Below are 19,544 nucleotides of genomic sequence, written 5' to 3' on the forward strand. Positions count from 1 at the left end.
CATATGCACTGAAAGCTCATGTAATTTTTCTGTACTAACTTGTGCATTGGGGGTGTTTTTTGTGAAAACCATGAGGCTAACCTAAATATTACTTTAAATACTAAAGCTGTAGTTTATCTAGAATGTGACCAGGTTGATAGCCATTCTCACTGTAATGGGTATAGTGCTAATGCTCAGTTCATTAGTGGAAACTGATGTCACATTCAAACATACATCGATGAAACATAAAATACAAATGAAATGAGTCGGCTGGAATAAATTAGAGAGCAAGGAATTTAAATCAATGCTACTTAGTTTTTATCATTTATTCTTTGTAGCAAACAATTTTAATAATAATTCAAGTTCCACTTTGTTATCACTGAAACAGTTTAATAAAATTTAGCATCAATCCTTAGCTTTAAACATGAGCTAGAAACAAAACAAATCTTCCCTAGCTTGACAAATGCAGTAGACAGAAAACTTCAGCAAACAGGATGTCAATCGGGAAGCATTAAAAGTATTCTTATTAAAGAAAAAACAGAAATACTTGTGTAAAGAAAAAGATGCTTGGTATCGATAACATTACATTGTTCCAGAACTCTTTGCCAATGTAATCATCTCTTTGTATATATTGTTGTAATATTAGTTATTATTGCAATATTTTTATGGATGGGGAAATGATTGTATACCTAGTTTAAAAAGTGGCTAAATATAAGGTTTATAAGCTAAAAATCAAGTAATCGCATATTAGCATGTATAACAAGAAAAGACTTTATTTTTAAAAAAGTCTTAAACACATTTGAGAAAATCTAAAAAAATTACTAAAGGATATAACTTAAAAAAAATAACTGTCTTTATTTTCTAGATTGAACTATATTCAAGAATAGGGGTTTTGTTTATTTGCTAATATTCCTCATTGCCTAGAGGTTGACTTGAAATAAGCATTTGATCAAAATTGGTTGACTTAGTGAAAAATGCTGGGAATTCATGAATGATAACTTAAAAAAAATGTCAATCAAATATCTATCCCATAATTGGTTACCTAAAATGAACTAGAAAATCAAATTTCCTCCACAAAGAAATTTTTTCATCTGTGAGGAAAAGTAATAGGGTTTAATTATCCAGAAATTTTCTTATTGATATAAAGAAAAAAATCCTCCATGCAGATGTATTACTCCTAAAGGCTATTCTTCTAGAATATCTTATATACAACTTTTGAGGGAAAAAAAAACCCTATTGAGCAACTTTTACAAAGGTTGCATATGCAATTTTTTTTTCAAATTTATATATTTTCATTCTAATGATGCAAGTGGTGTTTGATTCCAAGACTTTTAAGGCCATCACAGTGTCAATTGTAAATGAAAAGTAAATTTTTCTTTAGAAAATTTTATCTGAGATAAGTCCTCTATCTGAAATAAGTCCAATCATTGTAATATGAAGGTTTTTATTTTCTAATTTATTTTCTTGTTCTGTATATGTTCACATACTTCTTAATACTTTCACATAAGGTGAAAATTCTAAGCAAAAAAAAAAAGATAAAGTGCATTCTATGATAATTGCAATTACGACATGTTACAGTTTTTTTTAATAATTATTTAAACATTTTATAAAATTTTATATTAAATAAAATTATGATGAATATTCAGATATGCCATTCAAATAAGCTGCTTATATTTTTTGACATTGTTCACAATGTCAAAAGTGTCTCACACAGGAGGCCACAGAACAGTAATGAAATCACATCTTCTAGACCAAGTTTTTCTTACTGCCATAAAAAGGATGTTAGCAAATGTTTTGCAATATAGGAAAAAAATAAAAAGCAAAACTCTTACCTTCTGCGACACAAACGGTCCACAACACAAGCCACACGATTTTTGCTGGAAATCTCATTTTGGAGACCCTTCAGGGCACATCTAGCATTGACAGTGCTCACCACTGTGTCAGGTTCTCCTCTGCTAAAAACTGTGAAAAGTGCAGGAAACCACTTGCTCCAAAAGCAAGTCGAAACACAGCTTGGGAATTAAAGGGATTGCTAGATGCCCCGCCCATCAGAAACTTTGCAAAGCGAAAGAAAAATCTCCGACAGGAGCCCCAGCAATGCCCGAGTTTGAACATGCACTCCCACAGAAAGTGAATGCCGTGACCTGCCCTTGATTTGTTTTTATAAACCCAGGCTAGTTCTCTGGAAATGTTCAGGTTCTTGGAATGTGCATAACTGGTAATACTCTCTGTATTTCATAAACCCTCCGATTAATCAGACCTATTCAGATCTACCATCTGTAACCTCAGGAGATTAAAAAAGAAATAAATAGAAGCTCTTTCAAATTCATTTACAGAACTCAAGGTTAGGCAATGCTTTCACAATCAAGACCCAGACAACAGGAATAGACTTTGCCAAGAATGCAAGTGCTGGCTGATTTGGAGACCTGCTTTTCCTGCAGTTCAAGAAATTAATCTTTTAAGGATTTGTTATAAATGTGTGTAAAGCAACAAGCTCACTCTCTTTAGGTACAAAAGAGTTTAATAATTCAAAATTCAAGAAATTGAAACGCTGAATATTTTAAACTTTGTACTGAAATATAATATACATAAAAAGACCTAAGCAAATGGTTTGCTGAATATAGAGAAAGTGAGGAAACACATGCTAAAAGCACCAGGTGAAGAACAGCTTCTCAGGAAAACCCCAGCACCCCACAAACCCCCTCCACCCCATCCTCCCATTCAACACTTTAGTCAACCCTCAATCCTGCCTGACTGTACCCTCTCCTGATTTCTGTGCACACGGGACAAATTTGCCTGTTTTTTTTTTAATTTAATTTAATTTAATTTTTTAACTTTACAATATTGTATTGGTTTTGCCATATATCAAAATGAATCCGCCTCAGGTATACATGTGTTCCCCACCCTGAACCCTCCTCCCTCCTCCCTCCCCATACCATCCCTCTGGGTCGTTCCAGTGCACCAGCCCCAAGCATCCAGTATGGTGCATTGAACCTGGACTGGCGACTCGTTTCATATATGATATTATACATGTTTCAATGCCATTCTCCCAAATCAATCCACCCTCTCCCTCTCCCACAGAGTCCAAAAAAACTGTTCTATACATCTGTGTCTCTTTTGCTGTCTCGTATACAGGGTTATTGTTACCATCTTTCTAAATTCTGTATATATGCGTTAGTATACTGTATTGGTGTTTTCTTTCTGGCTTACTTCACTCTGTATAGTAGGCTCCAGTTTCATCCACCTCATTAGAACTGATTCAAATGCATTCTTTTTAATGGCTAGGTAATACTCCATTGTGTATATGTACCACTGCTTTCTTATCCATTCATCTGATGATGGACATCTAGGTTGCTTCCATGTCCTGGCTATTATAAACAGTGCTGCGATGAATATTGGGGTACACGTGTCTCTTTCAATTCTGGTTTCCTCAGTGTGTATGTCCAGCAGTGGGATTGCTGGGTCATAAGGCAGTTTTATTTCCAGTTTTTTAAGGAATGTCCACACTGTTCTCCATAGTGGCTGTACTAGTTTGCATTTCCACCAAGAGTGGAAGAGGGTTCCCTTTTCTCCACACCCTCTCCAGTATTTATTGCTTGCAGACTTTTGGATCGCAGCCATTCTGACTGGCGTGAAATGGTACCTCATTGTGGTTTTGATTTGCATTTCTCTGATAATGAGTGATGTTGAGCATCTTTTCATGTGTTTGTTAGTCATCTGTATGTTTTCTTGGGAGAAATGTCTATTTAGTTCTTTGGCCCATTTTTTGATTGGGTCACTTATTTTTCTGGAATTGAGCTATAGGAGTTGCTTGTATATTTTTGAGATTAGTTGTTTGTCAGTTGCTTCATTTGCTATTATTTTCTCCCATTCTGAAGGCTGTCTTTTCACCCTGCCTGGTTTTATATTAATACTGTATATACATCTGGTAATAAGATATTCATCTTTTCGTGCTTGGGGTCTTCCACTAAAAACAATATTTGGATCATTCAACCACACCATTGGGTGCTGCTCTAGATTATCAACTCTTTTTGCTGTATGATATTCAATCTTTTGGGTTTCCCTGGTGGCTCAGATGGTTAAAAAAAAAAAAAAATCTGCCTGCAATGCAGAAGACCTGGGTTGGATCTCTGGGTCGGGAAGATTCCCTGGAGAAGGAAATAGCAACCCACTCCAATATTCCTACCTGGGAAATCCCATGGACAGAAATCCCATGGTGGGCCACAGTCCAAGGGATTACAAAGTGTCTGACATAACTGATCAACTAACACTTTCATTTTCATTCAGTTCTTTGACTATGCCACATTTTATTTACCTGGTGCCTGCCAGTGGGCATCTAGGTAGATTGTGGTTTAGTGGTAATGCACAGAGTGCTGCTATGAACACCACATTATGAGGTTTCAGTAAGCACATGCCCTCATTTCCAATAACTACATACTGAGGAGTGGAATATCAGGACAGAATGTATGATTATGTTTGGGTGTAATAGGGATCATTAGACATTTTTCCTAAAGGACTCTATCAGTTGATATTCCCATCAGCAAGTTGTAAGTTTTTCCACACCCTCAACACACCCTCTATCTTTGTAATTTTTGCCCTTCTGGTGAGCATAGAACAATAAACCTTTGTGGCTTTCATATGCATTTTGCTGATAAGGAATAAAGCTGAGTGAATTCATGCCAAGAGGAGGCATTTAGCTGAGCTACAGACCATGTAAGCCATTTCCTCAAAGTCAAAAAACATGGTGCTAGAACTAGATATCAAACCCAGTGATCTGATTCACTGAATTTTATTTTTTATGCATACAGATCTGTCTTTCAAATTATTTGCTTCCCATATATTAAACACTTATAAATTAAAATACTTTAAAATATTTCCATATGTATTTTAGTAAATGCTTCACATTTACCTATTTATCTTATAATTATGTAAACACGAATATTCATTGGAAGGACTGATGCTGAAGCTCCAATACCTTGTCAATTGATGTGAACAGCCAACTCAATAGAAAAGACCCTGATACTGGGAAAGACTGAGGGCAGGAGGAGAAGGGAGTGAGAGAGAATGAAACAGTTGAATGGCATCACCAACACAATGGATGTGAGCTTGAACAAACTCTGGGAGAGAGTGAAGGACAGGGAAGCCTGTCATGCTGTATTCCGTGGAGGTGCAGAGTCAGACATGACTTAGTGACTGAACAACAGCAATCACCCTAAAGGCTTTTAATGTATATACACACACATATATATACACATTTATGTATGTGTATATGGAGATTTTACACATTTATGGAGATTTTAAAGTATTTTCAGAGTGATATTCCTTTACAAATTTTTGCTTTATTTTCAGAAGATGAACATAAGATGCCACTCAACTATTCAAGTGAAAATAATGGCTTCAAATTAATTTCAACAACATCTTTTAGATGTATTATTTTTACCATTTTTTCCTTTTTATTTGATTTCAAAGACCTATGCCTAAGGCATTAGTTGACTGCTTTTGTTTTCCTTTTTATTGTCCATCAGTATTTTTAAAAAGCAAATGTTTATTTCAAAGAGATTTAGAAAAACATAAAATTACCAACATGTTATTATTTCATGACATGAAGTTGTTATATGCTATTACATTACCATAGCAAGAACAGACAGTAAACAGTTAGCCATTATACTAAAATTAAGCCCCAAACACTCCTATTTATTCTCAAAATTCACACTGACACTTTATCAACAAATGTGTTCTATGTATAGTAAGGCAAAAAGTTAGGCAAAATTTTACAAAACTTAATAGACTTTAAAAACTCTATTTTTAAAATTAAAAGTAATACCTGCACTCAGTAACAAATCAATATTATGTAACACAAGAAGAAATTTTCTCCAAAGGCTGTATTTGGGAGCATCTCAAGAAGACTCCTGAAAGTCCCTTAGACAGCAAGATCAAACCAGTCAATCTTAAGGGAGATTAACCCTGAATATTCACTGGAAGGACTGATGCTGAAGCTGAAGCTCCAGTATTTTGGTCATTTGATATGAACAGATGACTCATTGGAAAAGTTTCTGATGCTGGAAAAGATCAAGGGCAGGACAAGAGGGCATCACAGGATGAGATGGCTCGATGGCATCACCAATGCAATGAGCATGAATTGGGCAAACTCCAGGAGAAGGTGAGGGACAGGGAGGGCTGGTATGTTGTGGTCCATGGGGTCACAGAGTTGGACACGACTGGGCGATTGAACAACAACAAGAATATTTGGAATATTTGGTTATTAAATTCCAATTTAAGGGAAGAGGACCTCCAAGCAAAGACTCTAAGGTATGAGAATGTATTGAGGGTGTCCTAGAATTAAAAACAATACTGACACCAGGTAGTGCTGGTGTAAAGAATCCACTTGCCAATGCAGGAGACATAAGAGACATGGGTTCAATCCGTTCGCAGGAAGATCACCTGAAGGAGTGCATGGCAACCCACTCCAGTATTCTTGCCTGGAGAATCCTGTGGATGGAAGAGCCTGGTGAGCTACAGCCCATAGGGTCACAAAGAGTTGGACATACCTAAAGTGACTTAGTCTCTCAGTCAGTCTCTCCCATCAGGAAGCTTCCATAAACCTCTTATCCTTATCCATCAGAGAGTGAACAGAATAAAAACCATAATCACAGAAAACTAATCAAACTGATCATATGGACCACAGCCTTATTAATTCAATGAAAGTATGAGCCATGACATGTAGGGCCACCTAAGATGGACAGATCATGGTGGAGAGCTCTGACAAAAAAGAAAAAGGAAAAAAAAACAAAAAAAACACATGACCCACTGGAGAAAGGAATGGCAAACCACTTCAATATTCTTGCCTTGAGAACCCCATGAACAGTATGAAAAGACAAAAAGATATGACTCCCCAGGTTGATAGGTGCCCAATATGCTAATGGAGAAGAATGGAGAAATAACTCCAGAAAGAATGAAGACACAGAGCCAAAACAAAAAGAATGTCCAGTTGTGGGTGTAACCAATGATGGAAGTAAATTCCGATGCTGTAAAGAGCTAAATTGTATAGGGACCTGGAATGAATCAAGGTGAATTGGAAGTGGTCAAACAGGAGCTGGAAAGAGTGAACATCGACATTTTAGGAATCAGTGAACTAAAATGGACTGTAATGGGTGAATTTAATTCAGATGACCGTTATATCTACTACTGTGGGCAAGAATCCCTTATAGTCAACAAAAGAGTCTGAAAGGCAGGGTGCAATCTCAAAAATGACAGAATGATCTCTGATCCTTTCCAAGGGAAACCATTCAATATCACAGTAATCCAAGTCTATGACCCAAACACTAATGCTGAAGAAGCTGAAGTAAAATGGTTCTGTAAAGACCTACAAGATCTTCTACAACTAACACTCCAAAAGATGTCCTTTGTATGATAGGGGACTGGAATGCAAAAGTAGAAAGTCAAGAAATACCTGGAGTAACAGGCAAATTTGCCCTTGGAATACAAAATGAAGCAGGACAAAGGCTAACACAGTTTTGCCAAGAGAATGCACTGGTCATGGAAAACAACCTCTTCCAACAACACAAGAGAAGGCTCTAAACATGGACATCACCAGATAATCAATACTGAAATTAGATTGATTATATTCTTTGCAGCCAAAGATGGAGAAGCTCTATCCAGTCAGCAAAAACAAGACCAGGAGCTGACTGTGGCTGAGATCATGAACTGCTTATTGCCAAATTCAGACTTAAATTGAAGAAAGTAGGGAAAACCATGAGACCATTCAGGTATGACCTAAATCAAATCCCTTATGATTATACAGTGGATATGACAAATAGATTCAAGGGGTTAGGTCTGATAGACAGACTGCCTGAAGAACTATGGATGGGGGTTCATGACATTGTACAGGAAGCAGTGATCAAGACCATCCCAAGAAAAACAAATCCAAAAAGGCAAAATGGTTGTCTGAGGAGGCCTTACAAATAGCTGATAAAAGAAGAGAACTGAAAAGGCAAAAAAGAAAAGGAAAGATATACCCATTTGAATGCAGAGTTCCAAAGAATAGCAAGGAAAGATAAGAAAATAAACTCAAAATGAATTAAAGATCTAAACCTAAGACCAGAAACTATAAAACTCCTAGAGGAGAACATAGGCAAAACACTCTCTGACATACATCACAGCAGGATCCTCTATGACCCACCTCCCAGAATATTGGAAATAAAAGCAAAAATAAACAAATGGGACTAATTTGTTTGACTAAACTAATTAAACTTAAAAGCTTCTGCACAACAAAGGAAACTATAAGCAAGGTGAAAAGACAGCCTTCAGAATGGGAGAAAATAACAGCAAATGAAGCAACTGACAAACAACTAATCTCAAAAATATACAAGCAACTCCTACAGCTCAATTCCAGAAAAATAAATGACCCAATCAAAAAATGGGCCAAAGAACTAAATAGATATTTCTCCAAAGAAGACATACAGATGGCTAACAAACACATGAAAAGATGCTCAACATCACTCATTATCAGAGAAATGCAAATCAAAACCACAATGAGGTACCATTTCACGCCAGTCAGAATGGCTGCGATCCAAAAGTCTGCAAGCAATAAATACTGGAGAGGGTGTGGAGAAAAGGGAACCCTCTTCCACTCTTGGTGGAAATGCAAACTAGTACAGCCACTATGGAGAACAGTGTGGAGATTCCTTAAAAAACTGGAAATAAAACTGCCTTATGACCCAGCAATCCCACGCTGGGCATGCACACTGAGGAAACCAGAAGGGAAAGAGACACGTGTACCCCAATGTTCATCGCAGCACTGTTTATAATAGCCAGGACATGGAAGCAACCTAGATGTCCATCATCAGATGAATGGATAAGAAAGCAGTGGTACATATACACAATGGAGTATTACTCAGCCATTAAAAAGAACACATTTGAATCAGTTCTAATGAGGTGGATGAAACTGGAGCCTATTATACAGAGTGAAGTAAGCCAGAAAGAAAAACACCAATACAGTATACTAACGCATATATATGGAATTTAGAAAGATGGTAACAATAACCCTGTATACGAGACAGCAAAAGAGACACTGATGTATAGAACAGTCTTTTGGACTCTGTGGGAAAGGGAGAGGGTGGGATGATTTGGAAAAATGGCATTGAAATACGTATAATATCATATATGAAACGAGTCGCCAGTCCAGGTTCAATGCACGATACTGGATGCTTGGGGCTGGTGCACTGGAACGACCCAGAGGGATGGTATGGGGAGGGAAGAGGGAGGAGGGTTCAGGATGGGGAACACATGTATACCTGAGGAGGATTCATTTTGATATATGGCAGAACCAATACAATATTGTAAAGTTAAAAAATAAAATAAAAAGAAAGCCTCCCTTAGTGATCAATGCAAAGAAATAGAGGAAAACAATAGAATGGAAAAGACTAGAGATCTCTTCAAGAAAATTAGAGATACCAAGAGTAAAATTCATGCAAAGATGGACACAATAAAGGACAGAAATGCTATGGACGTAACAGAAGCACAAGGTATTAAGAAGAGGTAGAAGAATACACAGAAGAACTATACAAAAAGCATCTTTATGACCCAGATAGCCATGATGCTGTGGTCATTCACCTAGAGCCAGACTCCTGTAATGTGAAGTCAAGCAGACCTTAGAAAGTATCAGGATGTACAAAACTAGTGGGAGTGATGGAATTCCAGTTGAGCTATTTCACATCCTAAAAGATGATGCTGTTAAAACGCTGCACTCAATGAAGTCAGAAAGAAAGATAAATATCGTATGCTAATGCATATACACAGAATCTAGAAAAGTGGTACTGAAAAATTTACCTGCAGGGCAGCAGTGGAGAAACAGACATAGAGAATAGACTTGTGGACATGGGGAAATGGAAGGAGAGGGTGAGATGTATGGAAAGAGTAACATGGAAACTTACATTGTCATATTTAAAATATATACCCAATGGGAATTTGCTGTATAGTCAAAAAACTCAAACAGGGGCTCTGTATCAACCTGGAGGGGTGAGATGTGGAGGGAAATGGAAGGGAGGTTCAAAAGGGAGGGGATATATGTATATTTAAGGCTGATTCAATTTGAGGTTTGATAGAAAACAACATTCTGTAAAGCAATTATCCTTCAATAAAAAAATAAATTAAAAAAAAATGCTTCTCTCAGTATGCCAGCATATTTGGAAAGCTCGGCAGTGGCCACGGGGCTGGAAAGGTAAGTTTTCATTCCAATCCCAAAGAAGGGCAAAGCCAAAGAATGTTCAAACTACCACACAATTGCTCAAAATTCTCCAAGCCAGGCTTCAACAGTACGTGAACCATGAACTTCCAGATGTTCAAGCTGGATTTAGAAAAGGCAGAGGAACCAGAGATCAAATTGCCAACACCCTTTTATCATTGAAAAAGCAAGAGAATTTCAGAAAAACATCTACTTCTGCTTTATTGACTACACCAAAGCCTTTGACTGTGTGGATCACAACAAACTGTGGAAAATTTTCCAAGAGATAGGAACACCAGACCACCTTACCTGCCTCTTGAGAAATCTGTATGCAGGTCAGGAAGCAATAGTTAGAACCGGACATAGAGCAACAGACTGGTTCCAAATAGGGAAAGGAATACGTCAAGGCTGTATAATGTCACCCTACTTATTTAACTTCTATGAAGAGTACATCATGTGAAATTCTGTGCTGGATGAAGCACAAGCTGGAATCAAAATTTCCGGGAGAAATATCAATAACCTCAGATACGTAGATGATACCACCCTTATGGCAGAAACTGAAGAGGAGTGAAGAGCCTCTTGATGAAAGGAGGGTGAAAAAGTTGGCTGAAAACTCAACATTCAAAAAATGAAGATCATGGCATCTGGTCCCATCACTTCAAGGCAAATATATGGGGAAACAATGGAAACCATGAAAGACTTTATTTTCTTGGACTCTGAAATCACTGCAGATGGTGACTCAGCCATGAAATTAGGAGACTTGCTCCTTTGAAGAAAAGCTCTGATCAACCTAGACCATATATTAAAAAGCAGAGACATTCTTTTGCTGACAACAGTCCATCTAGTCAAAGCTATGGTTTTTCCAGTGGTCTGGTATGGATGTGAGAGCTGGACTGTCAAGAAAGCTGAGTGCTGAAGAATTGTTGCTTTTGAACTGTGACGTTAGAGAAGACTCTTGAGAGTCCCTTGGACTGCAAGGAGATCCAACCAGTCCATTCTGAAGGAGATCAGCCCTGGGATTTCTTTGGAGGGAGTGATGCTAAGGCTGAAACTCCAGTACTTTGGCCACCTCATGTGAAGAGTTGACTCATTGGGAAAGACTCTGATGCTGGGAGGGATTGGGGGCAGGAGGAGAAGGGGACAACAGAGGATGAGATGGCTGGATGGTATCACTGACTCAATGGACATGAGTCTGAGTTGAACTCCGGGAGTTGGTGATGGACAGGGAGGCCTGGCATGCTGCAATTCAAGGGGTCGCAAAGAGTCGGACATGACTGAGCGACTGAACTGAACTGAAGTGACTTATTTAAGTTATGTTAGAACCCAGACTGTCTGGTTCCAGAGTTAAATATTTAAACACTAGGCTCACCACCTTTTTTGACTCCAAGTGTGTATTATTCCCAAGCTTCATCATCAGCTTTTCCTCTAGAGAGAAGAAACTCTTAGAGTTGGACTTTTTCCAGCCTCTAATGAAGACTCAGAGTTATACAATGCAGTATTTTTTATAATGATACCAAGCTATGTTCTGGTAGATGATAATTTTTTGAAAGTTATCTTTCTAAAAATATCTAATAAATTATCTACTGTAAGGTAGAAATAATCATTTTTGGGGGGCGGGGGAAATAAAATGAGTCTTGCCTATGATATGTAGTTAGCCAAAATTAAGTGGTCAGAAACCCAGTTAATATAACCAATTGGGTCAGATTATATGCCATCATTTAAATGAAATTCAAATACAAAATGATACCTGCTGCTGCTAAGTCGCTTCAGTCATGTCCGACTCTGTGCGACCCCATAGACAGCAGCCCACCAGGCTCCCCCATCCCTGGGATTCTCCAGGCAAGAACACTGGAGTGGGTTGCCATTTCCTTCTCCAATGCATGAAAGTGAAGAGTGAAAGTGAAGTTGCTCGGTCATGTCCAACTCTTAGTGACCCCATGGACTGCAGCCTACCAGGCTCCTGCCTCCATGGGATTTTCCAGGCAAGAGTACTGGAGTGGGGTGCCATTGCCGTCTCTGAAAATGATACCTAAGAAATCACAATTGTTTAAATTCTGATGTGTATCAACAATCAAAAAGAATAAAACAGATGTAAAAATCACACTGGGTACATGATCAGGTTTTAACCATGTTGCTTTTGATATGAAATAAATAGATTCTATTTATTTAAGAATCTATTTATTTCATATAAGAATCTATTTATTTCATATCAAAAGCAACATGGCTGCTGCTGGTTCCAGTATTAACAGTTTTTATTCTATTAAAAAATCCTACTAATCATTAAACATCATGTTACTAATAACACTTGTATTTAATGTCATCATCAAAAGATTGCAATGGGGAACACATGTATACCTGTGGCGGATTCATATTGATATTTGGCAAAACTAATACAGTTATGTAAAGTTTAAAAATAAAATAAAATTAAAAAAAAAAAAGATTGCAAAACATAAACTTTTTCCTTTCAGATATTCTATAGGAATAAAATTCTGTTCACAAGGAATTTCTGAAATGAAGAATTTTAAAATAAACTTCTCCAAAATTTTATTTTATAGAAATACTATAATTGGAAAATTAGTTCATAATAGTTTCGATACACCAGAAGATGACACATACTCTTAATTACTTGTGAGTCTCCTTAATAGTATTCCAGTTTTAATTGTTTTTTTTTTCTCTCAGAAGAATGATTAGAAATAAATTTGAATGCAAAGATTCGGAAGATCTCTTAAAACTGCATATAAAATCTATTTCTTAATTGTCCACAGATTAAAATAGTCGTTTCTTGAAAACTACAGTGCTAGGGTATTATATGTAAAAAAAAAGTGGTAGAATTACTGAATTAAATAGTCAACAGTACTTGTCTCATATTTTATCTCTGGTCCTCTCAGTAGCAGTCCAAACTTGGGCCTATTGTAATGATCTATTTCATGGACAAAGGGTAAGAATGACTATTCTGATACTGACATCTTGAACTTGTTACAGGATTTAAATTTAAAAGACATTAATAGTGGGAAATATTGGTTCTACTAAGACACTCCTATGATAAGATTTGTAATTAGTAATCTCCTTATGTTCTAAAAAACAATGGTGAAGGTCAGTTGAAATCTATTCTTAATGAAAAAAATGGTTGCTTTGAGCTGTCGATGTAATCCCTCTACAAGCAGGATCTATCCTGTGTCAAACACAGCACAGGGTGAAAGGAGCCAAACAGAAGTACTTGTCTAGACTTTAAGATATTTTAAGATTGAACTACATACTGAACTTCATTAACATGGAAGGAAATAATATACTGATTCTTTGCACAAAGAACTAGGTGAAAAGGAAAGTTGAATTAGATTATGCAGTAGGGAAAGAAAAGTGAAGGAAGGAAGGAAGACACATCGAGACAAAGAGATAACTCTTACTTCAATATGAACTCACCTGAAAATTGATTATGTATTGTTGGCTTTAAAATAAATTTAGGAAAGACATTTCTAAAACGACAATGAATTTGTGAAGTGTTATAGATGCAATGAATTTTTACATTTCAACCATTTCAAAGTGTTGCCTGAGAATGTTATCCTAATTCCCACACCCCAAAAGCATGTGGAAGCATGTTATCAGGTGCTTTGTTGACTTTACAGAACTGCTGATATAAAACTTTAAAAAAAAAACTTTTTATTTTTAGTGGAGTACAGCCAATTATCAATAATAGCTTCAGGTGGACAACGAAAGGTCAGGAATACACATTAATGTATCCCTTCTCCCCCAAACTCCCTCCCATCCAGGCTGCCACATAACATTAAGCCTAGTTTCCTGTGCTATGCAGTAGGTCAATGTTGCTTATCTATTTTAAATATAGTATATATCCATTTAAATTATTATCCATTTAAACATAGTGTGTACATGTCCATCCCAAACTCCCTATCCCTTCCCCCATCCTTTACTCCAGCAACCATAAGTTCGTTCTCTAAGTCTGTGAAGCTTTTAGATTTTTAAGTTCATTTGTATCATTTCTTTTTAGGTTCCACAAACAAGGGATGTTGTACAATATTTCTTCTTCTCTGTCTGACTTACTTTACTCAGTATGATAATTATTACATTATCTGAAAAAGTGTAAACTATTTTGCATTTATCACTTAAAATTTTTGCAATGCTGGTTTATGATTATGGAATTATTTCTTAACCTCTCATACATTTCCCAACTTGTCTTCATTTTGGCTTCTATCTGCCATCAAAAACAACTACCTTGGAACAATCCCAGGAAATTCTCTAATCATTTATCCCTTTCTGGTGTATTGGTTTCTCTGGGCTACTCTGATCACAGAAATTTATATTCTCATAATTACTGGAGGTCAGAAGTCTGCAGTCAAGGTATCAGCAGAGCCAGACCACCTTCGGAGACACTGAGGAAGAATCCTTCAGTGAGTCTTCCTGCCTTCTGGCGGTGGTGTCAATCCTTGTAATTCCTTGGTTTGCAGTGGTGCTACCTCAGTGTGTGCTCCGTGGTCATGTGGCTGTCTCCCCTGTGGCTGTGTCTCTGTGCTTATGTGAATAAATCTCCCTCTTCTTTCTCTTATAACAACACCAATCTCTGGATTAGGGATCCTACTCCAGTTTAACTTAATCTTACTTGGTTACATCCACCAAGTCCATATTTTCAAATGAGGTCACATTCACTGGTACAAGGTTAGGACTTGAACATACTGTTTTGGGTAACATGGTTCAACACAGTATTCAGTCAATAAGAATCTCCTATGTTCTCTCTGATGCATTTGAGACTACCGACCTTTTCTCTTGATAATCCCCTTTCTTGTCTTCCATGATACTGAATTTTTCTGTTGTCTTCTTTAACTTTGTTTGGCTGTGTCTTCTTGACTGTTTTATCTTGTTTTCTACATTCCCAGAATTTTGTCTTTAGTTCTTTCTTTTCCCCCAAAGTCTGAGTCTCTATGCAGTTAATAATCACATACTGGTAACTACATGTATTTCTATTTGCTGGAAACTGGCTATGTAGAGAAAATTAATTATAGTTTCTGCTTGGAAATTTATAATAAAACTGGGATATATGTAATATATCAGTAAGTATAAAGCTGAGTAAAAGGAAGATAAATAATTCAATAAGAAAGTCTGCAAAATTGAGAAGACACAAACCAGATTTTGACAAAAAAAAAAAAAAAAAAGAAAATGAGTACATATTCACCAGGTTAACTTTCATGACTTTCTACTACACTTTTCCTGGAGAAGGAAATGGCAACCCACTCCAGTATTCTTGCCTGGAGAACCCCATGGACAGAGGAGCCTAGCAGGCTACAGTCCGCAGGGTCGCAGAGAGTTGGACACGACTGAGCAACTTCACTTTCACTTTCACTCACTACACTTGTTTTTCTTGATGGGTAGGTTTTAATAATAAAGTGTATTTCTTTAACAAATAAAAGAATATCCATATTATTTATTTCCGCTTGTGTTAATTTTTAATAACTTTTTATAGAATAGTTTTCAATTCATAGAAATATTACAAAGATAGTGCCAAGAATCCCTCAATACTTCAGCTACCCCCACACTTGCATCTCACATTGTAGTTGTTGCTGTTCAGTCATTAAGTCGTGTCTGACTCTTTGCAACCCCATGGACTATAGCCTGCCAGGCTCCCCTGTCTCTGGGATTCTCCAGGCAAGACTACTGGAGTGGTTTGCCATTTCCTTCTCTAGGGTATCTTCCAGGACCAGGGATCTAACTTGTGTTTCCTGCATTGGCAGGCAGATTCTTTAACCACTGAGATACCAGGGAAGTCCAGCTTATTGCATTACCCATATTATTTGTTACAACTAATGAACCAATATGGATACATTGTATTCAACTAAACTCCATGCTTTACTCAGATTTCCTTCAGTTTAGTTCAGTTCAGTCGCTCAATCGTGTCTGACTCTTCTCGACCCCATGAATCGCAGCACGCCAGGCCTCCCTTTGTCCATCACCAATGCCTGGAGTTCACTCAGACTCACGTCCATCAAGTCAGTGATGCCATCCAGCCATCTCATCCTCTGTCGTCCCCTTCTCCTCCTGCCCCCAATCCCTCCCAGCATCAGAGTCTTTTCCAATGAGTCAACTCTTCACATGAGGCGGCCAAAGTACTGGAGTTTCAGCTTCAGCATCATTCCCTCCAAAGAAATCCCAGGGCCGATCTCCTTCAGAATGGACTGGTTGGATCTCTTTGCAGTCCAAGGGACTCTCAAAGATTTCCTTAGTTGTTACCTAATGTCCTTTCTTTTTCCAAAGTCCCACCCAAATTATATTACATATAAATATCAGATTATATTTAGTCATCATGTTTTTTAGGCTCATCTGGACTGACAGATTTTTAGACTCATTTCCTTGACAATTTTGAGGGGGACTGATCAGCTGCTTTGAAGAATGTCTCTTGGTTGCAGTTTGTCTGCTGTTTTTCTCATGACTATATTGAAGTTATGGGTGTAGGGAGAAAGTTTACAGAAAGCGGTGTCACTCTTATTACATTATATCAAAGGTACCTTCTATCAACATGATATCACTGATGATGTTCACTGGTATTATCTGGCTGAAGTGAAGTTTGTAAGATTTCCACACTAAGCTCTTTGTCCCTTCCTATATTATGTTTGTTGTAAACCAGTTACTAAGCATAACTCATACAAGAAGTGGGAAGTGAAACCCCAACTCCTTGCTGGGAGGGTCTACATAAATTATTTGGAATCCTTCCATACTGAAAATCTGTTTCTTCACTCACACTTACTCCATCATTTATATATCCCAGTATGGATTTACAGATGTTTCCTTTTTTTTAACTTTTTTTGTTGACCATTTAAAAAAATAATTTTAATTATTTATTTATTCACTGTACTGGGTCTTCATTGCTGCCCAGGCTTTTCTCTATTTGCAACAAGCAGGAGCTACTCTCTAGTTGAGGTGTTATAGCTTCTCATTGTGGTGGCTTCTTGTTTCAGAACATGGACTATAAAGGGTCAGTAGTTTTGGCACTGGACTCTGTAGCTGGGCTCCTGGCCTCTAGGGCACAGGCTCAATAGTTGTGATGCACAGGCTTAGTTGCTTAAGGGCCATGTGGGATCTTTCTGGAACAGGGATGGAACCCATGTCTACTGCATTGGCAGGCGGATTCTTTATCACTGAGTCACCAGGGAAGCCACTGCAGATGTTTATTCTTTAGATGATAATCCAATTGTGTGTGTGTGTGTGTGTATTAGTCTGTCTGTTGTCTCTTATTTTTTTGTGACCCCATGGACTGTAGCCTGCTGGGATGCTCTATCCGTGGGGATTCTCCAGGAAAGAATACTGGAGTGGATTACCATGCCCTTCTCTGAGGGACCTTCCTGACCCAGGGATCAAACCCTGGTCTCCTGCATTGCAGGCAGATTCTTTACCACATGAGCTACCAGGGAAGTCCATAATCCACCATTACATATTTACATTTTTTCTCAAATTGTCCCAACTTTGGCCATTGAGAATTCTTTTAGGTTGATGCCAGTGTACTTTTGGCAGGTCCCCAGCATTTTTTTTTTTTAACACATCCTTACTTTCTAGCACTACAAGATGATTCAGGATCATCTTATAGATTCCTGCCCCAGGCCTAGAATCAGTGATTTCTCCAAGAAGCCCTGGTTCTTTCTGTTGGAGAAGAGTATAGAAACAAAGATCTGGATACTGACCTATGCTTGTTTCACTGGAGTGCTATTTTCTTCCAGGTTCTTTCAGCCAGCAGAGCTAGGAAATTTATGCATGTATCTCAGTCTATGTTTATACATATACCTATGATAACTTATATATCCACCCATTTGTATATTAAGCCAAACATGAATTCAGGCTAATGGATCTGACCCTAACTTAAAACTATTAATACAAGGTTTATTCTAGCCTTCCTCCTTGCTTGCCCATCATCTTCCTTTTCAATGGTGAGAAGCCTGGTTCCCACCATCTAGTATCTGTTTGGGTAAGTGAAAGTGAAAGTCGCTCAGTCGTGTCCTTCTCTTTGTGACCCCATGTAGCCCGCCAGGTTCCTCTGTCCATGGAATGCTCCAAGCAAGAATACTGTAGTGGGTTACAATTTCCTTCTCAAGGGGAAGACTGCATTGCAGGCTGATTCTCTACTGTCTGAGCTACCAGGGAATCCTCTGTTTGCATGAGTGCATGTTAAGTCATTTCAGTCATGTCCAACTCTGCAACCTTATAGATTGAAGCCCACCAGGCTCCTATGTCCATGCCCTCCTCTAGGTTATCTTCCTGATCCAGTGATCAAACCTGTTTAATACGCCTCCTGCCTTGGTAGATGGGTTCTTTACTACCAGCACCTCTTGGGAAGCCCAAACATCTATTCAATTTTATTTAATCCTAGTATAAGAAGGTTAAACTTTCCTTTTCTTTTTGTCACTGTCTTTGAAACAAATTATATTCCAATTAACAAGAGCTTTGGCAAAAAAAAAGAAATTATTTTAATCTTTGAAGAACATTCAATAAAAGTTGTATTCAGAGAAGAAGATTATTTGAGAACATGATCCCTCAAAAGCCTTGATGATCCAGATCTCTACCACAGAAACAAGACAATGAAAAATTACGTATGAAAAAAGTATTTGCAGATAAATATAGTTTTATTTACTATAAATCAGTGTATCTTTGATGAGGGTGTCTTTGGTTTATGTTTAACCATTTCCTAACTACAAATTATACAGAAAGAACACCCTTTTATTAAGTATTTATGAATCAGGCTCTTTGTATGGCCTTTTTCATGTTATCCCACATAAAATCCTTACATTTTCATTAAAAAAAAAAAGAATGCTCCATGATTTTGAGTGATAGATCTTTTTCAAATATATTTTACCTTCTGATTCTCCTAAATGCTTATGAGGAAGAAATTCATAACTCCATTTTACAGATGAGGAAGCTGTCTTGAGAGAATATAAATGAACTGACTGGGGAATAGCCAGTGGTAGAGCACTGATTCTAGATCGAGTGCTTTTTGGTGACCACTACTCTGTGTATTTGGAGAAGGCAATGGCACCCCACTCCAGTACTCTTGCCTGGAAAATCCCATGGATGGAGGAGCCTGGTAGGCTGCAGTCCCTGGGGTCACTAAAAGTCAGACACGACTGAACGACTTCATTTTCACTTTTCACTTTCATGCATTGGAGAAGGAAATGGCAACCCACTCCAGTGTTCTTGCCTGGATAACCCTAGGGACAGGGGAGCATGGTGGGCTGCCATCTATGGGGTCGCACAGTCGGACACGTGACTTAGCAGTAGCACTCTGTATGTTATATGTCATTTTACATGATTTAAAGATCCAGGAAGTTATACCAGACTTAAATACATTTTTGTA

General features: G+C 37.7%; 1 protein-coding gene across 4 annotated transcripts in view; it reads right to left on the reverse strand.

Moving 5' to 3' along the window:
- The window catches only part of LOC129652806 (complement factor H), a 107,711-nt gene extending 105,545 nt beyond the window's left edge, over positions 1–2,166 (reverse strand). For 2 of the 4 annotated variants that reach the window (XM_055581821.1, XM_055581820.1), the window contains exon 1: positions 1,812–2,164. In XM_055581821.1, the coding sequence (XP_055437796.1) occupies positions 1,812–1,869 (58 nt within the window). In that variant the 5' untranslated portion in view covers positions 1,870–2,164. Of the gene's footprint in view, positions 1–1,811 lie in introns of all 4 variants that reach the window. The other 2 variants (XM_055581822.1, XM_055581823.1) reach the window with 2 other exon arrangements.
- Positions 2,167–19,544: the final 17,378 nt, after the last annotated feature.

This window comes from Bubalus kerabau, chromosome 5 (assembly GCF_029407905.1).
Source record: "Bubalus kerabau isolate K-KA32 ecotype Philippines breed swamp buffalo chromosome 5, PCC_UOA_SB_1v2, whole genome shotgun sequence".
Lineage (NCBI taxonomy): Eukaryota > Metazoa > Chordata > Mammalia > Artiodactyla > Bovidae > Bubalus > Bubalus kerabau.